This window comes from Kogia breviceps, chromosome 5 (genome assembly GCF_026419965.1).
Source record: "Kogia breviceps isolate mKogBre1 chromosome 5, mKogBre1 haplotype 1, whole genome shotgun sequence".
Taxonomy (NCBI): domain Eukaryota; kingdom Metazoa; phylum Chordata; class Mammalia; order Artiodactyla; family Physeteridae; genus Kogia; species Kogia breviceps.
Window position 1 is genome coordinate 3,540,332 of NC_081314.1, and position 23,217 is coordinate 3,563,548.

Below are 23,217 nucleotides of genomic sequence, written 5' to 3' on the forward strand. Positions count from 1 at the left end.
GAAGTAGTCTTGCAAAAGCATCCAAGTAAAAAGTGAGCAGCAAACTGATTGAGGCTCCAGATTCAAAATCCAATTTATAAGAAACTCAGTAATCAGAGGAACACGTTAAATGGCGGTCACAAGGATGTAGTTGGCAAGTTGCAGACCACAGGAAAATCTACAGAATGAGCAACCTAATTTATTCAACAAATAAATTATAATAAAATGAAAGATACAGAGAAGATGCCTACAGATTTTAGAGACATTAATCAATTACAATGTTTAATTTTAAAAGTAAAAAAGAATTTGTTTTACACACATACACTATATTATATATATATATACACATATGTGTGTGTATATATATATGTGTGTGTATACACACACATATACACATTATACACTTATTGTGTATATGTATACATTATACACTTTATGATATATATCACATTTTTTGACAGAATTGGAAATTTTAAAGCTGGATATTTGATATTCAATGATAGTAAAAAAATAGTGTTAAATAATTTTAGATGCAATAATTGCATCTAAATCTCAAATCTCAACACATATTTCTTTCTCTTTCCCCAATATTTGTGCATTGTCTGGGCAGTTCTGCCTCAGGCTATGGGCTTGTGTTCAAATATGTTCCATGAGTTTCTCAGTCTCCCTAGATCTCATATTCTTTTAAAGACAGATGACAGGAGCACAGAGGTCAGACTTAATCACACAGCACTATGCAGTCTTTGCTGGTGTCATGAGCACTAACATTTCAAGCTATTTTCATGGCCAAGTTCAACATCTACAGGTGAGGACACAGACTCTCTCCACAGAGGTGGAACTGTAAAGCCACATGGTAAAGGTCATAAATGGGTAATTCTATAATAAAGTAGAAGTGAAAACATGAGATCAGTAACCCATTCTATGATATACTTATAACTTTTAAAAATAAGTTTTTCTCTTTCAGAGATAAATATTAACATTTATGGATTAAATGATATGATGCCTGGCATTTACTTCAATATCATAAAGGTGAGGGTACTTACAAAACAGGGCCTTCCATAAGTTGATAAATATTGTAGCTACGTGACAGGAACATTGGGAGTTCATTTTACTATTGTTTTTGTTCCAACATAAAGAGTTAAAAATTTCAGAATAATTAAAAAACAAATACTCGATGTCATGCCCCAACCTACTGTGACAGAATGATTCCATGCACTTTTAGCCATTTGGGCACATCTCTATTTTTGCCCTGTACTTACTCCTGTCTGTTTACGTATCTGTTTTCCTTATAAGACCAGGAGCTAATTGAAGGCAAGAAATATTTGTTATTCATAGCTTAACCAATGACGAAATTTCTGGCAAACACTGGAAATATTTGTTGAATAAGTATTTTTTTATACAAGTGGTAAGCTGCCACATGATTCTACCTGTTTACATAATACATAATATGATTTTTATTTTTATTTTCAATGTGTTTAGCATCCAAGGCACATCTCAGTTTAAGTCTCATCAGTCTCCTGATATAGACAAAGTTTAATGAGAAAATGTCTCATAGGAACTAAGTGATTGCGTGATTGATGTCATGAGTTTACTTTCCTGTTACATGTATTAAATATGTATATATTTATCTCTCTATATAGAAAATTTGTATATGTATGCCAAGACTTTCTCCAGGGCCACCAATTTGGGAGTGCAAGTAGAATCATAAAATAATAATGCTTTTTCTTTATTGTACTGCACCTACTCAGTATGTCTGAAATCCTGCCCGGGTATATATTTTTGTAAGGTCCCTGGAATATGTCTCATTTATACTCATAAATATGCTCATGTTTCCTTCTCCTCTTCTGTTGCAGATTCTTTTTCATGGCATCCTGCTTGGATTGCTGAACCCAAGAGATCTGACTAACCATTGTGCTCTTGATGCGTACTTCCACTTAGATCTGGCATCTGGGAACAACCACTGTCACCAATGGATATTATATCGCTAAAGTTTCAAAATAGCATGATATTCCAAGGTTAAGTGTGTGAAGATCTTTCTTTTAAAATAGCTTGTGGCGTGGGTGCAGGTCCTTGTCAGGCAATGCAGGGTTGTTAAAATCCAGAAAGAAACCTGTTGTATCCATCTGGCATGAGAAAGCAAAGGACAAGTTCAGGATGAACTCAGCATCTGGAAAGTAAGTGGGGGAAGATCCTACAGAAGAGTTTATGTACATCTTGTGTATAAACTCTGCTCAAGTCTCTAGCTGACCTCTGAATTATGGATGTGCTAGGTAGATTCTAAACAGCTTAGTTTCTAAGCTGGCTAAAATAGCTGAACTGAGATTGCAGAATTTGGAGTTTGAGTTCAGCCATGAAACAAAATATCAGTACTTTTCAATGGAACATAACAGAATCCAGAGTCTCCACGAGGTATTATTCATAGTGCTCAGAGTATAGTTAAATTTATTAGATGGGAAGAAACAGGAAATTGTCACCCTTACTTAAAGAACTTAAAGAGAAAAAGCAGTCAATGGAGACCAACTTCAACATGACCCAGATTTGGAACTAGCCGGCACAGATCTTAAGCATTCATTAAAACTATGCTAAAAACTATAGAGGAAAATATAAGGGACAGGGCAATGGCAGCTGGCACATGTATTTGTGTACAGACACTCTATCCTTCAAATAAAACAGCATTCATTATAAAAGTAGTGATGACAGAAAATAGCTTGATATGCACCCTCAAAAGGAGCATTGAATTCAAATTTGTTCTATAAGATATTCATTCCTAATGAAGAATCGTTTAAAATGTACCTTGTTGGGTGCTATGAAGACAACAAAAATTAAATTAAAAAATTAGATACTGTTTTTCCATTAGCAGACCTAAGAGTTGACTTGAATCTGAACAACTATAATATAAGGCCCAAAATAATGTGTTTTATAAAAACAGTACTCAAAAGTAGTCTGAAGCCCTAGAGGTAGGCAGATTTATTTCCAGATTGTGGGAGGAGAAGATCTAAAAGTAAGGCTTTAAGATGATGTGACAGATAAGATGGATCTTAGTAAAGGCTTAAATTTTTTTTATATGCGGGCATGAAAAAACAAGGCTGAGCATCCAGGTGTACCCAGTAAAGAAAGTTCTAAATATAATGAAATGAAGTAGCTGTCTTTGGCTGGAGGGTAGAATTTGTGACAAAAGCAATGAGAGAGAATGTGCAAAGAATAGGTGGATCCAGATTGAAAAATGCTGGACCAAGTAGTTTCCACATGATTCTGAAGATACTAGGGAGCCAATAAAAGACAAGATACAAAAATCCAACATTATTTCCTTTGAAAGCACAAATGCAGAAAGGATTTCCATTATTTATTGTTTGTGATTGTAATCACCTAGTACAAAAGGCAAACGGAACAGCTCTTATAATTTCAGTGCAGGTCTCTTTAGCCTGTTAAGGATTAAGTTACCACATGACAGATTTGAGCAAAAAAAGAAAAAGATAAATGTGCTATAAAGTTACTTAACATTTTGGTTAAAAGATATATGTAAGAGCTTATAGTTTCACAAAATATTTCACTGTACTATTAAAAGAGTCTACCCCTGCCACTTCTTGGCCTAAGTGTGAGGCAAATTGAATTCCATCTTTACAAATGAAAACCAAAGCATAAAATACAAATTGCAATTAAATTATATGTTGCTAAGCTTATCTACTAATATCTGCAGGTAAGCAAATATTTCTTTCCTAAGACCCTTTGTGCAGCCTTTTCTGATGAAAAAATTCAGAAGATTAACTATCAGGCAGTTATAAAATTACATTGACATTTAAAAAATATTGATAATAAAGACAAAGCATGAAAAAATATTTTAAAGCCTAATGTTAGGTAGGAAAACAAATCCTTTGTGGGTAATGTGGTTTTACAATATTTCAATGGGAATATTTTGGGTTTGGGGAATGTCAGAATATAATATTACCAGAGTATCTCAAAACAGGAAGGACAATGGAATTTTATGTCTTTGCTCTCATAATGCTTATTTTATCCTTCACATTAAATCTAATGGCCTCGAGGAAAAGAGCACACACATGTGGCCATGCACACATTTTATTACCAATAAGTGAGTTATTATATGATACTTTTTGACTTCAGATAGCTAATGCGGCACTCATTTTTTTCCCCTAAATTTGTTTTGTGGCATGGAATGGTGTCTAAGTAACCCTTCTGAGATAATCTATATTGATATATACATAAATGTTCCATATATTCTGCAAGTTCATATAGTGCATTTTGTTTAGAACATTCCCTCCAATGGTCTTAGGTAATGTTCTATGAAAATAAGTCTCATTGAAGATGTAAGTCACTCTCTCAAGATAACGTTGTCCTTGTAAATGATCCCATTGCTTACAAAAAAAAAAAAAAAAAATGTGTGTGGGGATGTGGAAAAACTTTGATTTTTTTTCTCTCTGAAAGGGAAAATAACCCAACAAATTTTGGTCTTACCATTTCATTTCCTCTTACTTGCTGGTTTTATGATATTAATATACTTTAAAGTTTACTACTTAATCAAGATCAGGAAGGCTAATGAACTTAATATATTTCCATGCACTGACAATCAAATTGTTATCATAAAATGCCAGATGGCACACTCATTATAAAAACAGTGCACTCACTTTTGTTTCGTTTTGTCTTGCTTTGGGTTTCCTGGTAGGTGCTTTGTTCTATGAATTTGGAATTTTTGCAGTTATCCTTGGTATCTCTCTCTAGCATTCTCATAAAATCATTTATACTCAAGTCGCTTGAGATCCAAGCTCAAATATGTCTCTCTCTTTATTAAACCATCTCTTTCTATTTTATAGGATTCTTTTCACTAAAAACCATACAATAAAAAAGGGCTTAAAATTACAACTTGACCCCAATTCATAATCAATATAAAGAAATATAGGCATCCTTGAACTCGTTATATTGTTTTCTGCTCGTTGTTACTCTAAATATGCTCAAGAGCACTTCTAGCAACAATATTTAATAACATATGACCAATCTTCTATTATTTGGTTCTCACACAAAGTTATAAGATTGTATGAATAACATACAGAATGGTGTCAACAAAATCGTTTTTTTTACAATCTGACCAGTGACTAAACACAGACAACTTGCTGCTTTATCTATCTTCTGTTCCTTTTACACTGATTGAGTAGGTCTTATAACACCTAGAATTTTGGACTTATGTGCTCAAACATTAGACAGTGCTAGTCCAACTCCTTTCAGTGCTTAGGTCGAGAAACCAATAAATACTTCCCGTCCTCTCCTTTTCACACACCCCGGGTCCAACATGCCTTTGAAACAGGGTCAAATCTGTGACCCTCTCTGATTTACATCTGTGAGTTAAATCACACTCTAACTGGCCTACAGCTGCTTGTGTAAAACAGTCTGTTACACAAGCACCTCAGTTTTCCCCGAATGAAAATGTTAGTCCATGAGCTCATCTTCTGAAGGATGTAAGGGCCTTGAAGAGGTGTCTCAGTTGATTCATCAGCATCTCCCTGAAGTGATCTCCCATAAAGAAATAGAAGACAGGGTTGATGACACTGTTCAGAAAGGCCAACGGCCGAGTCACAATGTACAAGGAGTTGATGGTGGCCTCAGTGCATGGGGTCTGCTTCCAGATCCCCCAGCGTGAAACAATCCTCACGTTTCGCATGATGTGATAGGGAGTAAACAGCATGGAGAAGATCACGACTGCCATGATGACTAAGGTGAGAGGCTTCTCAAGGGGCAAGGCGGCAGAGAGCTGCCTGCTCCTGTGCTTTAGGAAGAGACCAATCTTGAAATAAAAGAAGCACATCGCAGAAAGAGGAATGAGGAACCCCAGGAAGGTTAGACACATGCTGTAAATGAGGACATTACTGGGGTCTCCAGAACTTGCATAATCAGTACAGTTGATGTCTTTGGGAGCTGTAACAGGATTTAGAAGAAGAAGTATGGGCAGGAGCTCTAAGGTTACTAAACCCCAGATGGCCGAAGAGATTAAAACAGCAAACTTTTTCTTTTGCAGGAAGTGTTCCCGGAAAGGATACTTCATGAGCAGGTATCGATCGATGCTGATAAAAGTGAGGAAAAGAATGCTGGTGTAGAGGTTAGCATGAAGTACATATCGGTTGCCCAGGCAGAGCACAACCCCGTATGTCCATTTTCCCTGGGCATAATTTCTCATCAGCATGGGGAGGGTACACAAAAAAGCCAAGTCAGAGATAGAGAGATTAAAGAGATAGATGTTACTGCTGTTCCAGTTCTTCAGGCAGAAGAGGTAGCCGAAAACAACAGCAGTATTCCCAAGGGTTCCCACAATAAACTCAAACCCGTAAAAAATGGAAAGGTAGTATTTTTCCAGAGCAGCCTCCACTGCCTGCCAGTTTTCACAAGTTGCATTCCAGGCCTAAAGAAGAGAGAGAGAGAATATAAGGATGAATCACTAGACTACGACTGAAGATAAAACTGTGCAGAACAGCAGCAGCAGCATCAACATCATCAAATAACACTTAAAAGTTGAACTGCAGAGAGTTGGTTACATTAGTAAGGAGTGCATATGTATACAAACTCATGTACATATATCTCACTAATATATTATTTTAACAAATATTTATTAAGTTCCTTTGAATTATGTGCTAGACACGGGATGACAGCCATGAGTAAAACAAAGCTCCTCATCTCGACTAATTTATACTCTCTTGGGAAAAATCAGGAGATAATCAAATAAGTGCATCTCATGTAATGATAAAGAGTATCAGACATAAAGAAAAGCACATGCAAAGGCCCAGACGTGGAAACATGCATAGAGGACTTGACAAACACGAGGCCAAGAGAAAGTGCAGTGAAGCAAGTGAAGAGTCGAATTCAATGTGTGTCTTCAGAATTGACTGTGGTCCCTAGCACATCACAGTTGTCCAACAAATCCTCTGAGTTAAATTTAATTGAACCATAACCTAGAAGAGGAAACATGGATTCTTATAACTCCAGTCTTGCAATTTTAAGAGCTTTGATTATGTTTCCATATTGACAAAGGATTATGCTTGTTTTAAGTTTATAAAACACAACGGCAGTTTTTAAAAATTTTTGCAACAACATATTTATTGACATATGCCCAACACATCACAAATATTATCTCTAATTTTCAGAAGAATCCATTTAACTCAATCCCACTTCCATCCTACTAGACATGAGAACAACCTGGGTTGAAGAATTAAATGACTAATCACAGGTCACCAAATGCCAGAGCCAGAATTTGACCTGCAGCCTATTGCACCACACACAGTGATCTTTCACTACATACTTCAGCATGCTTGTTATGGGATGGATTGCGCACCCCACAAATTCATATGGTGAGGTCCCAAATCCCAGTACCTCAGAATTTAACCATATTTGGAGCTGGACCTTAAAAGAAGTAATTAAGGTTACATGAGATCATATATATTTGTGTCCATATATGATGAGAAAGAGACGGCAGGGATGCATGCACATAGAGGAAAGGCCATGTGAGGACATAGTCAGAAGACAGCCATCTGCAAGCCAAAGAGAGAGGCCTCAAGAGAAACCAAACCTGCCGACACCTTGATCTCGGATTTCTAGCCTCTAGAACTGTGAGAAAATAAGTTTCTGTTGTTTAAGCCACCCAGTCCAAAACATTTTGTTATGGCAGACCTAGCAACAAATATAGTGCTCAAAATTGTATTCTTAACATTTAATAGAATCAGTACAACTCCAGTGTTAAAACATGATTTTAAAAATTTAAGATATGAAGCTGAAAATATTAGTAATAATAATATCAGTGGCCACTATTTACTGAAAGCTTACAGTGTACTAGGCACTGTGCTCACCACTTTCCAAGGATTATCTCATTTAATACAGTGACATAAGGGACTGGGGATTGTTATTACTTTATACACAAAGTCACTGAGTCTTGAAAAGTCATACATTTAGTAATAGACCACAATCATAGCCCCTTCTGAATAGGGGCCATGAAAATAAGCAATCTGATTCATTCAAACTTCAAAAGTCTTGCTCACCTGCCACTTTCTCTCTTTAAAGAGGCAAGATTATTTGTGGTTGGATAGACTATTTAAAGAATTGAATTTCTTAAAAATGTACTGGATTGCCATTTTGAAATATTAAATCCTACTTATTTCTAGTAAGAAAAAAAGCAAGGTTGAAAATAAAATTTTCTAAAAATTTCCTATCAAATAGGCCTCAGAGTGTTAGTTGCAATCAAATGATTCTCTTAGTATAGTATTTTGGTAAATAGAGCAAAATAAGAACAGATGCATCTGAACTGCCTCTTCTGGGAAGCATGCAAACATTGAGCAGAATTTTCTGTAATGAAGGCATCTGGAGAACTTTTATTGGTTTTTGTCAAATTCAAGTGAAGATCACTGCTACTTTTTTTTGGCCGTGCCACGAGGCTTCCGGGATCTTAGTTCCTCAACCAGGGATTGATCCGAGCTCCCCTGTAGTGAGAGGACCAAGTCCTAGAGTCCTAACCACTGGACTGCTAGGGAGATTCCAAGATTGCTGCTACTTTGAGAGTGTTTTATTTACAAAAATAATTCATGGAATTGTAGATAAATGCAATATTTTGATGTTATTTTTAATCACTTACTTTAAAACATCCTAAATTCCTCTGAGCCTCTCCTCAAGGCTTTCCATGGCAACCTGCCACAAAGTCCAACACTAGAAGAAGCTAGATTGGGACTTCCTCAGGCAGCAGACACATTGAACGATGCTGAAGCACCAAGCACATTGGTTTCACTCTGTGTTGGAGGTTATGTGATTCTACTGCTCTGTCACATTACCCGTGACTTATTACATTTTTCATTGTCATACCTTTCCAATTTTTTTAAACCTCTGTCCTACTCATCATGGATCAGTTTTGCCGACAAATCCCTGAGACAGAGCCCATCCACTGGGTGTCCACTCTCCGGTTCCTTCCTCCATTACTGTCCTCTCCTCCTTCCTTCCTGTGACAACAGAGAATATCTATTCCTCTGGGCTTACTCCAGATCCAACTCATTCCCAAATTCTCAAGATTCCTACACGTTATCCATCTTGTCTCTTTACTGTCTATTCAGCTTCTCCACCTCAACTGCATCCTTTTGATCAGCATTCAGACACTCTCATCTTGTCAGTCTTAAAAACAAGACATAGGAGACCTTCAAGATGGCGGAGGAGTAAGACGCGGAGATCACCTTCCCCCCCACAGATACATCAGAAATACATCTACATGTGGAACTGCTCCTACAGAACACCCACCGAACGCTGGCAGAAGACCTCAGACCTCCCCAAAGGCAAGAAACTACCCACGTACCTGGGTAGGGCAAAAGAAAAAAGAATAAAGAGAGACAAAAGAATAGGGACGGGACCTGCACCGGTGGGAGGGAGCCGTGAAGGAGGAAAGGTTCCCACACACTAGAAGCCCCTTCGCGGGCGGAGACTGCGGGTGGCGGAGGGGGAAGCTTCGGAGCCGCGGAGGAGAGCACAGCAACGGTGCGGAGAGCAAAGCGGAGAGATTCCCGCAGAGGACGGGTGCCGACCGGCACTCACCAGCCCGAGAGGCTCGTCTGCTCAGCCGCCGGGGCGGGCGGGGCTGGGAGCTGAGACTCGGGCTTCAGTCGGATCCCAGGGAAAGGTCCGGAGTTGGCGGCGTGAACACAGCCTGAAGGGGTTAGTGCGCCACGGCTGGCCGGGAGGGAGTCCGGGGAAAAGTCTGGAGCTGCCGAAGAGGCAAGAGACCATTGTTTCGGGGTGAGCGAGGAGAGGGGATTCAGAGCACCGCCTAAACAAGTTCCAGAGAAAGGTGCAAGCAGCAGCTATCAGTGCGGACCCCAGAGACGGGCATGAGATGTTAAGGCTGCTGCTGCTGCCGCCACCAAGAAGCCTGTGTGCGAGCACAGGTCACTCTCCACACCTCCCCTCCCAGGAGCCTGTGCAGCCCGCCACTGCCAGGGTCCCATGATCCAGCGACAGCTTCCCCGGGAGAACACAAGGTGCACCTCAGGCTGGTGCAACGTCATGTCGGCCTCTGCCGCCGCAGGCTCACCCCACATCCGTACCCCTCCCTCCCCCCGGCCTGAGTGAGCCAGAGCCCCCTAATCAGCGGCTCCTTTAACCCTGTCCTGTCTGAGCAAAGAACAGACGCCAGAGGGCAACTTACACGCAGAGATGGGGCCAGATCCAAAGCTGAACCCCAGGAGCTGTGGGAACAAAGAAGAGAAAGGGAAATCTCTCCCAGCAGCCTCAGGAGCAGCGGATTAAATCTCCACAGTCAACTTGATGTACCTGCATCCGTGGAATACCTGAATAGACACAAATCATCCCCAAATTGAGGTAGTATAATTTGGGAGCAAAGATATATATAATTTTTTCCTTTTTCTCTTTTTGTGAGTGTGTATTTTATGTTTCTTTGTGTGATTTTGTCTGTATAGCTTTGCTTTTACCATTTGTCCTAGGGTTCTGTCTGTCTGTTTTTTGGGGGTTTTTTTGTTTTTTTTAGTATAGGTTTTAGCACTTGTTATCATTGCTGGATTTGTTTTTTGGTTTGGTGCTCTCTTATCTCTATCTTTCTTTTTTTTCTTCTTTTTAAATTAATTTTTAATTTTTAATAACTTTATTTTATTATTTTTTTCTTTCTTTCTTTCTTTTGTTCTCCCTTTACTTCTGAGCCATGTGGCTGACAGGGTCTTGGTGCTCCGGCCACTTGCTATGAATGTGCCTCTGAGGTGGGAGAGCTGAGACATTGGTCCACCAGACACCTCCCGGCTCCACATATCAAATGATGAAAGCTCTCTCAGAGATCTCCATCTCAATGCTGACACCCAGCTCAACTCAATGACCAGCAAGCTACAGGGCTGGACACCCTATGACAAACAATTAGCAAGACAGGAACACAACACTACCCATTAGCAGAGAGACTGTCTAAAATCATAATAAGGTCACAGACACCCCAAAACACACCACTGGAAGTGGTCCTGCCCACCAGAAAGACAAGGTCCAGCCCCACCTACCAAAACACAGGCAGCAGTCTCCTCCACCAGGAAGCCTACACAACCCACTGAACCAACCTTAGCCACTGGGGGCAGACACCAAAAACAATGGGAACTAAGAACTTGCACCCTGCAAAAAGGAGACCCCAAATGCAGTAAATTAACCAAAATGAGAAGACAGAGAAACACACAGCAGATGAAGGAGCAAGGTAAAAACCAAACAGACCGAACAAAGGAAGAGGAAATAGGTAGTCTACCTGAAACAGAATTCAGAGTAATTATAGAAAAGATTATCTAAAATCTTGGAAATAGAATGGAGAAAATACAAGAAACATTTAACAAGGACTTAGAAGAATTAAAGAGCAAACAAACAACAATGGACAACACAAAAAATGAAATTAAAAATTCTCTGGAAGGAACCAATAGCAGAAAAACTGAGGCAGAAGAATGGATAAGTGACCTGGAAGATAAAATAATGGGAATAACTACTGCAGAGCAGAATAAAGAAAAAAGAATGACAAGAATTGAGGACAGTCTCAGAGACCTCTGGGACAACATTAAATGCACCAACATTCGAATTATAGGGGTCCCAGAGGAAGAGGAGAAAAAGAAAGGGACTGAGAAAATATTTGAAGAGATTATAATTGAAAATTTCCCTAGTATGGGAAAGGAAATAATCAAGTCCAGGAAGCTCAGAGAGTCTCATACAGGATAAATCCAAGGAGAAACACTACAAGACACATATTAATCAAACTATCAAAAGTTAAATACAAAGAAAAAAAAGCAGCAAGGGAAAAACAACAGGTAACATACAAGGGAATCCCCATAAGGTAAACAGCTGATCTTTCAGCAGAAACTCTGCAAGCCAGAAGGGAGTGGCAGGACATATTTAAAGTGATGAGAGGGAAAAACCTACAACCAAAATTACTCTACCCAGCAAGGACCTCATTCAGATTTGATGGAGAAATTAAAAGCTTTACAGACAAACAAAAGCTAAGAGAATTCAGCACCACCAAACCAGCTTTACAACAAATACTAAAGGAACTTCTCTAGGCGGGAAACACAAGAGAAGTAAAAGACCTACAATAACAAACCCAAAACAATTAAGAAAATGGTAATTGGAACATACATATTGATAACTACCTAAATGTAAATGGATTAAGATCTACAACCAAAAGACATAGATTGGCTGAATGGATACAAAACCTAGACCCATATATATGCTGTCAACAAGAGACCCACTTCAGACCTAGTGACACATACAGACTGAAAGTGAAGGGCTTTTAAAAGATATTCCATGCAAATGGACATCAAAAGAAAGCTGGAGTAGCAGTTCTCATATCAGGATAAATAGACTTTAAAATAAAGACTATTACAAGAGACAGAAAAGGACACTACATAATGATCAAGGAATAAATCCAAGAAGAAGATATAACAATTGTAAATATTTATGCACTCAATAGGAGCACCTCAATATATAAGGCAAATGCTAACAGCCATAAAAGGGGAAATTGACAGTAACACAATCATAGTAGTGGACTTTAACACCCCACTTTCACCAATGGACAGATCATCCAAAGTGAAAATAAATATGGAAACACAAGCTTTAAATGATACATTAGACAAGGTAGAGTTAATTGATATTTATAGGACATTCCATCCAAAACAACAGAATACACTTTCTTTTCAAGTACTCATGGACTATTTTCCAGGATAGATCATATCTTGGGTCACAAATCAAGCATTGGTAAATTTAAGAATATTGAAATCGTATCAAGTATGTTTTCCGACCACACTATGAAACTAGATATCAATTACAGGAAAAAATCTGTACAACATAAAAACACATGGAGGATAAACAATACACTACTTAATAACCAAGAGATCACTGGAGAAATCAAAGAGGAAATCAAAACATACCTAGAAACAAATGACAGAGAAAACAGGACAACCTAAAACCTATGGAATGCAGCAAAAGAAGTTCTAAGAGGGAAGTTTATAGCAGTACAATCCCACCTCAAGAAACAAGAAACATCTCAAATAAACAACCTAACTTTACACCTAAAGCAATTAGAGAAGAAGAACAAAAAGCCCCCAAAGTTAGCAGAAGGAAAGAAATCATAAAAATCAGATCAGAAATAAATGAAAAAGAAATGAAGGAAAAAATAGCAATGATTAATAAAACTAAAAGCTGGTTCTTTGAGAAGATAAACAAAATTGATAATCCTTTAGCCAGACTCATCAAGAAAAACAGGGAGAAGACTCAAATCAATAAAATTAGAAATGAAAAGAGGAAGTAACAACTGACACTGCAGAAATACAATGGATCATGAGAAATTACTACAAGCAACTATGCCAATACAATCGACAACCTGGAAGAAATGGACAATTTCTTAGAAAAGCACAACCATCTGAGACTGAAGCAGAAAGAAATAGAAAATATAAACAGACCAATCACAAGCACTGAAATTGCGACTGTGACTAAAAATCTTCCAACAAACAAAAGTCCAGGACCAGATGGCTTCACAGGCGAATTCTATCAAACATTTAGAGAAGAGCTAACACCTATCCTTCTCAAACTCTTCCAAAATATAGTAGAGGGAGGAACACTCCGAAACTCATTCTACAAGACCACCATCACCTTGATACCAAAACCAGACAAAGATGTCACAAAGAAAGAAAACTACAGGCCAATATCACTGATGAACATAGATGCAAAAATCCTCAACAAAATACTAGCAAACAGAATCCAGCAGCACATTAAAAGGCTCATACACCACGATCAAGTGGGATATATCCCAGGAATGCAAGAATTCTTCAATATATGCAAATCGATCAATGTGATGCACCATATTAATAAATTGAAGGAGAAAAACCATATGATTATCTCAATACATGCAGAAAAAGCTTTCGACAAAATTCAACACCCATTTATGATAAAAACCCTCCAGAAAGTAGGCATACAGGGAACTTACCTCAACATAATAAAGGCCATATATGACAAACCCACAGCCAACATCATTCTCAGTGGGAAAAACTGATACCATTTCCATGAAGATCAGGAAAAAGACAAGGTTGCCCACTCTCATCACTATTATTCAACATAGTTTTGGAACTTATAGCCACATCAATCAGAGAAGAAACTGAAATAAAATGAAACCAAATCGGAAAAGAAGAAGTAAAGCTGTCACTGTTTGCAGATGACATGATACTGTACATAGAGAATCCTAAAGATGCTACCAGAAAACTCCTAGAGCTAATCAATGAATTTGGTAGAGTAGCAGGATACAAAATTAATGCAGAAAAATCTCTTGCATTCTTATACACTAATGATGAAAAATCTGAAAGAGAAATTAAGGAAAGACTCCTATTTACCACTGCAACGAAAAGAATAAAATATCTAGGAAAGTTTACCTAAGGAGACAAAAGACCTCTATGCAGAAAACTTTGAGACACTGATGAAAGAAATCAAAGATGATACAAACAGATGGAGAGATATACCAAATTCCTGGATTGGAAGACTCAAAATTGTGAAAATGCCGATACTACCCAAAGCAATCTATGCATTCAGTGAAATCCCTATCAAACTACCAATGGCATTTTTCACAGAAGTAGAACAAAAAATTTCACAATTTGTATGGAAACACAAAAGACCCCGAATAGCCAAAGCAATCTTGAGAATGAAAAATGGAGCTGGAGGAATCAGGCTCCCTGACCTCAGACTATACTACAAAGCTACAGTAATCAAGACAGTATGGTACTGGCACAAAAACAGCAATATACATCAATGGAACAGGATAGAAAGCCCAGAGTTAAACCCACACACATATGGTCACCTTATTTTTGATAGGAGGTGAGAATATACAATGGAGAAAAGACAGCCTCTTCAATAAGTGGTGCCGGGGAAACTGGACCGCTACATGTGAAAGAATGAAACTAGAACACTCCCTAACACCATACATAAAAATAAACTCAAAATAGATTAAAGACCTAAATGTAAGACCAGACACTATAAAACTCTTAGAGGAAAACATAGGCAGAACACTCTGTGACATAAATCACAGCAAGATCCTTTTTGACCCACCTCCTAGAGAAATGGAAATAAAACAAAAATAAACAAATGGGACCTAATGAAACTTAAAAGCTTTTGCACAGCAAAGGAAACCATAAACAAGATGAAAAGACAACCCTCAGAATGGGAGAGAATATTTGCAAATGAAGTAACTGACAAAGGATTAATCTCCAAAATTTACAAGCAGCTCATGCAGCTCAATATCAAAGAAACAAACAACCCAATCCAAAAATGGGCAGAAGACCTAAACAGACATTTCTCCAAAGAAGATATACAGATTGCCAACAAACCCATGAAAGAATGCTCAACATCACTAATCATTAGAGAAATGCAAATCAAAAACTACAATGAGGTATCACTTCACACGAGTCAGAATGGCCATCATCAAAAAACCTATAAACAAAAAATGCTGGAGAGGGTGTGGAGGAAAGGGAACCCTTTTTCTCTGTTGGTGGGAAGGTAAATTGATACAGCTACTATGGAAAACAGTATGGAGGTTCCTTAAAAAAGTAAAATTAGAACTGCCATACGACCCAGCACTCCCACTACTGGGTATATACACTGAGAAAACCATAATTCAAAAAGAGTCATGTACCACAATGTTCATTGAAGCTCTATTTACAATATCCAGGACATGGAAGCAACCTGAGTGTCCATCGACAGATGAATGGATAAAGAAGATGTGGCACATATATACAATGGGATATTACTCTGCCATAGATTGAAACAAAACTGAGTTATTTGTAGTGAGGTGGATGGACCTAGAGACTGTCATACAGAGTGAAGTAAGTCAGAAAGAGAAAAATATCGTATGCTAACACATATATATGGAATTTTAAAAAATGGTTCTGAGCAACCTAGGAGCCGGACAGGAATAAAGACGCAGACGTAGAGAATGGACTTGAGGACACGGGGAGGAGGAAGGGTAAGCTGGGACGAAGTGAGAGAGTGGCACGCAATTCTATATACTACCAAATGTAAAATAGGTAGCTAGTGGGAAGCAGCTGCCTAACACAGGGAGATCAACTCAGTGCTTTGTGACCACCTAGAAGGGTGGGATACGGAGGGTGGGAGGGAGACGCAAGAGGGAAGAGATATTGTGGTATACGTATATGTATATGTATAACTGACTCACGTTGTTATAAAGCAGAAACTAACACACCATTGTAAAGCAATTATACTCCAATAAAGATGTTAATAAATCAATAAATATATAAATAAATAAAAAGACCATAAAAAGTGAAGCCAATTGTTTTGACTTGCTGAGACAGGCAACAGGGAACCACTAGATGGTGATGAAAGCGGTATTTTAAGATTAGTCTGGCAGCTGGTAGCAGAATGGATTAGTGGGGAGAGACCTCAGTCAGAGGCCATGTAGTGGCCACAAGGAATTTCTAGAAATGAGCCTGCATATTGTAAGGAATACAGTCCTCAGCCAGCACGGCCCTCCTGGTCAGCAGGAGGACTCACAGGCACAAAGTAAGAGGCAGTTTTTAGCAACCACACCCAAACACCCAAATATAAAGGTTTCTGCTCCAAACGAGCCATACTGAGAATTAGGGAAACTTCTTCATCAACTAAATGTAGCCACTTTGAAACCTATGAACTTATTCCCTACATGATATCTCTACTCAAAATGTATATTTGATTAAGAGAATGAAAAGACAAGCCACAGACTGGGAGAAGATATTTGCAAAGTGCGTAACCGATAAAGGATGGGTATCTAAGATATACAAAGACCTCTTAACACACAGCAATAAGAAAAAACACCCCAATTTTTAAAATGGGCGAAAGATCTGATCAGACACCTCACCAAAAAAGAGATACAGATGGAAAATAAGCATAAGAAAAGATGCTCCACATCATATGTTCTTAGGGAGTTGCAAATTAAAACAACAGTGAGAAACTACTGCATACCGATTAGAGTAGCTAAAATCCAAAACACTAACCACCAAATATCTGTGAGGATATGCGGCAACAACAGGAGCTCTTATTCTTTGCTGGTGGGGATGCAAAATGGTGCATTCACTTTCAGGGATAGTTTGGCAGTTTCATACAAAACTGAACATACTCTTAAGGTAACATCCAGCAATCACGTTCCCTGGTGTTTACCTAGAGGAGTTGAAAACTTAGGCCCACAAAAAATACACACACAGATGTTTATGGCAGCTTTATTCCCAAATACCAAAACTTGGAGGCAATCAAGATGTCCCTTGGCAGGTGAATGGATAAATAAGCGGTAGTTCATCCAGACAATGGAATATCATTCAGTGCTGAAAAGAAATGAGCTAGCAAGCCATGAAAAGATGTGGAGGAACCTTAAATGCACATTACCAAGTGAAAGGAGCCAATCTGAAAAGGCTGCATTCTGTGATTCCAACTCTATGACATTCTGGAAAACGCAAAACTATAAAGGTAATAAAAAGATCAGGGGTTACCAGGAGTTTTGTGGGAGAGAGGGAAGGATGATTAGGTGGAGCAGAAAGGATTTTTAGGGCAGTGAAACTATTCTGTATGATGCTGGAATGGTGGATACTTGTCATTATGCATCATCCAAACCCAGAGAATGTACAACACAAAGAGTGATCTCTAATGTATATCTCGAATGTGGGTTTTAGTTAATAAGAATGCATCTTTATCATACTAAGTGAAGTAAGTCAGACAGAGAAAGACAAATATATATCACTTATATGTGGAATCTAAAATTTGACACAAATGAACTTATTTACAAAACAGGAACAGACTCACAGACTTCAAAAATACATTAACGATTACCAAAGGGGAAAGGTGAGGTGGGGGGAGGGATAAATTAGGAGTTTGGGAAGAACATATACACACTAGTATATATAAAATAGATAACCAACAAGGACCTACTGTATAGCACAGGGAATTCTACTCAATATTCTGTAATAACCTATATGGGAAAAGAATCTGAAAAAGAATGGATATCTGTATATGTATATCTGAACCACTTTGCTATACCCCTGAAACTAACACAACATTGTAAATCAGCTGTACTCCAATATAAAATAAAAGTTAAGCTTAAAAAAGAAAAAATAAAATAAACAAGGCATAGATAAGACATCAACAACTCTCCCTGGTTTCACATGTTTCTCTCCTTGTCATACCTTGAGCAACAAAAATAGCTGTCTTCACGAATTGTTTTGACATCCTGACACCCTATTCCCTTTTCAACATACTCCAGTTTGGCTCCTGATCTATCATTCCACCAAAATAGCCTCCACGCTGCTCCATCTAACGCTCATTTTTCAATCATCTTCTTACTTGACTTCTCAGCTGTTTTGCATACCATAACTTCTGGAAGCACTCTCTTCCTTTGCCTTCTCTGACTTGACAGTCTCCTAGTTTTCCTTCTTTTTCCCTGGTTGTTCTTTGCAGGCTCCTTTGTGACCTAAGCCTTTTTGTGTTAAGCATTAAATGTTAAGTTCCTCAAGGATCAGTATTGAACTCCTTCTTTATCTAGGCTCTGCCCAGATGATCTCATCCACTTTCTATCTTTAATGACCATCCACATATCAACCTCTCGATGTTTATCCCAGCACAGACCTGTCTTATAAGCTCTAGTGGTTTATACTTATTACCACGGATTGATCTCCCAGAGGTACCTCTACCTCCAGAAATCCTATATAAGCTCTCCAACTTCCTTCTCAGTCTTGCTGTACCTCCTCCTAACTCAGTGCATGGCCACACCATTTACCCAGGTGGTCACCTCAGACATCCGAGCAGCATCCTCGAAGTCATCTGCTGCTCACCTCCAATAACAACTCAACTATCCATGTCTCATTGACTATAATGTCTGGATATTTCTCAAATTCACCACTACTGCTCCATCACCATTCTAATCCAGGCTACTATCGTCTTGGACTATACCATATCCTTCCATGGTCTCCTCACATCTTCTCTGGTCCCCTTTTAATCTACCTTCAACATGATAGCTAAACAATCTTAGAAAAATTACAATCAAAATTCCAATCATATTACTCTACTCAGCCAAAACGTTTCAATGATTTTTTACTGCCTAAGGAATAAAGTCCAAAATTTTTAATGAGACTTCAAGGCCTGCATGGTCTGGCTCCTGGACTCCACTTCAACCTCACCTGGTATTATTTGCCTCCTTTCTCATCTTTCTTCCTGCTCTTTGAATGCACAGAGAACTTTCCTAATGTTCAGTTCATTGGATTTTTCTCTGACATTTCCCGCCTATGATCCTTGCTCCATCACATACTCTGTCTTACATCTACAGTTCTTTCAGACCTCCATTTAAGTGTGGGTTTCCCAAGATAGTATCTCTGACTCCCTAGTCTAATTAGTACCCCCTCCCCGCCGCATTGTATACTTATCTTGCTCTTAGCATTTCTCACAACTTTATCTTACTCACAGTTTACCTTTTACACCTAGTACAGTGACTAGCAGGTAAGTAGATGGTCTGTAAATGCTTGCTCAGTGGAAAGAGGAATATAAACACTTGACTGTTTACAAAACATCTTTATAAATATTTCCTCCAAGGTCAGATAAGTAGTAAGTCCACCAAATTAAGCTCCTCGGTCTATTGCCCTATAAAAGATGATGCTGCATATAGTATGACAAATATTCAAAACTGGCAACTGGAGTAGTGATAGCTGTGATTTAGACATATTTTTGTAGAAGGTAAAACTTGATATATATATCTTCTAAGATCAATTTTTTAAATTAAAATTAACAAAAAAGTTAGAAATTTACATTTGAAATTAATAAACCTTAGAAAGCTTAGGACATGTACCAAAGTATTAATACTTTTATCCCTAGTGATGAGATTCCAGATAATTTTTATTGTATCCTTTCTCCTTTTGGTTTATCTGGACTTCCTATTTATTTCTGCAGATCAGCATGTACAATATTAAAAATTAAAAATTCTTAGGAATACAGCCAAAGGTCAATGGTCTTTTAAAAAATAATAATAGGCTTTAGTTTCTAGCTCACTGGTAATTTTTCAATATTATTTTTTACTCTATTCCCAGAAACTTCCCATTCCACAATTTCTGGAAGTTCTCCCTTCCTTGCCTTCTATGACATGGCAATCTCCATGTCCTCCTTCCTCTCTTTGTAGACTCTTTTACGGTCTAATCCTTCTTTGCCCAAGTTGTAAATATTGGAGTTTCTCAAGGCTCAGTTCTAGGCAACTCTATTTTGGGAATACTCAAAACGCTGATGCACACACTCAAATGAATATTAAGACGATAGGAAGTCTCATTATGACAAGAAACTTACTTGTTTTATTTTTGTATTTCCTCCTTTTCTAGACATAATTCTTATCTTTCTGCCTAGTCAGTTCTTAAATGTACTGACTTATGTCAGTAGCTTATGTGTAGCATAAAGGTTTGTCTGCCATAGAAGAAAAATACATCCATGAAGACTTGTATAACTAGAAGCCAGATTACCAATAGCTACCACTCGGGCAGGTAGGGGCCATCTTGATGCCACAGAGAATTCTTCTGCTTTTGAGTTATCCACTGGGATTGAGAGATTAAGGGAGGTAGCAGGGATAAAGAATACCACAACTAGAATAAGGGAAGTGAATGACTAAACATTGTCCTGCTTAGAGTGGTTGTTTCATTCTTTTTTTTTAAAGAATAACTTTTTGAAAACACCTGTTATTATGTAACATTCACTCAGAAAAGGCAGATAGGCAAAAAAAAAAATAATAATAAAAAATTTCTATAACCAAACACTCCTAATATTTGGATACCCTCCTACACTTTGATATATACTTGAATTTCTCTTTACAAAAATGATATTATACTCTTTATGATGTTTTATAATCTGCTTTTTTGATACATTTATTTCATTCTTAAAATAATTTTTCTAAATCCAATATTAGTAATTTGTGGTTTTATAAAGGTAAGGTTGTCTAAAATTTGCAAACCAATTTAACCTCACCAGGACCCACAGTTTTTAGATTTCAAATTGGATGATATTTGTAGCTGCATGTGGTTTTAGTGTGGCCATCACAATTCTACAAACTGATGAAGTAAGCTAGTCCTTTAAGCAAAATTCCTGTTGAAGAGGAACTTCTCTCGTGAAAAATTAATATTGCTCTCCTGTTTTGTAGTGGTTATATTTTTAATTTTTAGGAAATAGAAATCATAATAAATAAGTTATAGCTGATTTGGATTAATTATTTTTAATAGTTTTTTTTCTTTAGATATTGGCAATTGAAGTGAAATCTTTAATTATATTTATAAAAATATATCCAAACCTGTTAGAGATATTAAACTATAAATAACATTCAATTTACTTACATAAGCAGACCAGTAGTTCTCATTTTTAATTTGAGAATAATGTTTCTTTTACTTTAATTGTATTCAGCCTTTTAAAAATGAACATTTTTAAAACTTAAATTAAAAAAAAACCACAAAAAACAAAAAACTTAAATTTAAAAATATGTTTGATAGTCTGTTAGCTTTTAAACTGCTTTTTCTTATAATCATCATAATTAAACAAAGAACATTTATGAAATTTTAATTCTTAACTACAAGACAAATTTATATAGCAACATGAGTATTTATAAACAAATTAATTTTTCATTGATAAACTGAATGAAAATATTTACACTGAAAATATACAATCATTTAATATTGATGATTTCATTTTTAATATATTTTTATATATTCCAAAAATTATACCAGAAATCAAGATATTAAAAAGTGACAGTATGGTATCAACTTGTGTGTTTATAAAGTTCTTTAAAAGTACTTCACCAATTATTAAAAGTTCTGAAAGGTGTACTAGCAATAGTTTCTGCAATTTTCTTTTTTTCCTTGGTGAACTATATATATTCGTGAATAATGTAATTTTTACAAACATAAATGCTAAATTTCACTTTTAGAATGCCTTAAAATTTCCTCTAACACATTATTTTCTGAACATGCAAATATTATAGACTAGATTCTTTCATCTGATTTAGAAACTTTAAATTACTTCTATAAGTAGTTATATGTATTTAAGTAAATCCAGTTACTCTTTTTGTTGAAGTATCAGTTACCAAGACATTAGTAAATAAAATAAATGTAATAAAATAAATTTAATAAAATTTATAAAATAAATTTAGTACTTAATAAAATAAATTGAGTATTTGGCAATAAAATAAAATAAATTTAGTATTAAATTTAATAAAATAAATTTAGTATTTATTAATAAAATAAAATTAATCAAATAAATTATTTTATTAAAATAAAATAAATTTAGTATTTGGCAATTAAAACAAGACAAAATTTGGTAAAAAATAAATAGGAAACAACTATGACTTCCTTTCTTTTGCTGTTCTACATGTACTTACAAATGACAGTTCAGACAGTTCATTTAAACATTACTTAAAACCTTAATTGTTCACAGGCCACTTTTAAAAGAAACCCTTAAGTAATGGGAGGTCTAGCATTACTTTATATACCTGGATAACATGAGTTGCATTAGAGCTTACCATTGTATCAGAAGGCCCTGATCCCTTGACAGAAATTCTTACCAGCCACTTGACACAGCTTCTGACCCAGTGCTGTGCTGCTGGCCATAGTTAGTGCAGTCTGATTTGCATATCATGCAAACAAGATTAATAATTCAAAAGCCCAGGGGAAATTTCTTCAGTCAAGCCTCCAAGTCAGATGTTCATGTAAGCGAACTTCCTGAGAAGTTCAGACACAAAACAAATGACTCATTTCACGGAAAACACATTTCACATATAGGTTTTAAAAAGACTGCTGTTGAAATTATTCCATTCACTAACAAAACAACAGAGAAGCACTCATTATTTCCACGTTTATTTACATATTTAAATAATAAGAAAAGGTAAAGCACGGTTTATGTTGGGTTTATAATTGCTTCTGTTTTTTCTTCATTTTTCAAATTTGCAAATTTTGGCGAATTCTATATTGGGCATATAATAACAAAACAGCTGTTTTCAACAAATTTGAGGGAACAATAAAACTGAAATTTTGGAGGCAAAGCTGGATATATGCTGTCAGTGTACTATCAAAAGGGATACTAGAGCTTCAGGTATTTCCCATTTTATTTTCAGTGATTAAAAACAAGAGACACATAAAAAATACATCAGGTAGCTAGGGATTAGGGAGAGGGGTGGCAGTTAAGTAAGATAACCTCAATAGAAGGCAATTT

General features: G+C 36.9%; 1 protein-coding gene across 1 annotated transcript; it reads right to left on the reverse strand.

Annotated features, from left to right (window-relative positions):
* Positions 1–3,290: 3,290 nt before the first annotated feature.
* On the reverse strand, positions 3,291–22,607 carry SUCNR1 (succinate receptor 1). The gene is made up of 2 exons (XM_067033571.1): positions 22,529–22,607; positions 3,291–6,382 (listed from the first exon to the last, which is right to left on the reverse strand). Exons 1-2 carry the CDS (start codon positions 22,529–22,531, stop codon positions 5,429–5,431), a joined length of 957 nt encoding a protein of 318 aa, XP_066889672.1. The 5' UTR covers positions 22,532–22,607; the 3' UTR covers positions 3,291–5,428.
* Between the last annotated feature and the right edge of the window lie 610 nt (positions 22,608–23,217).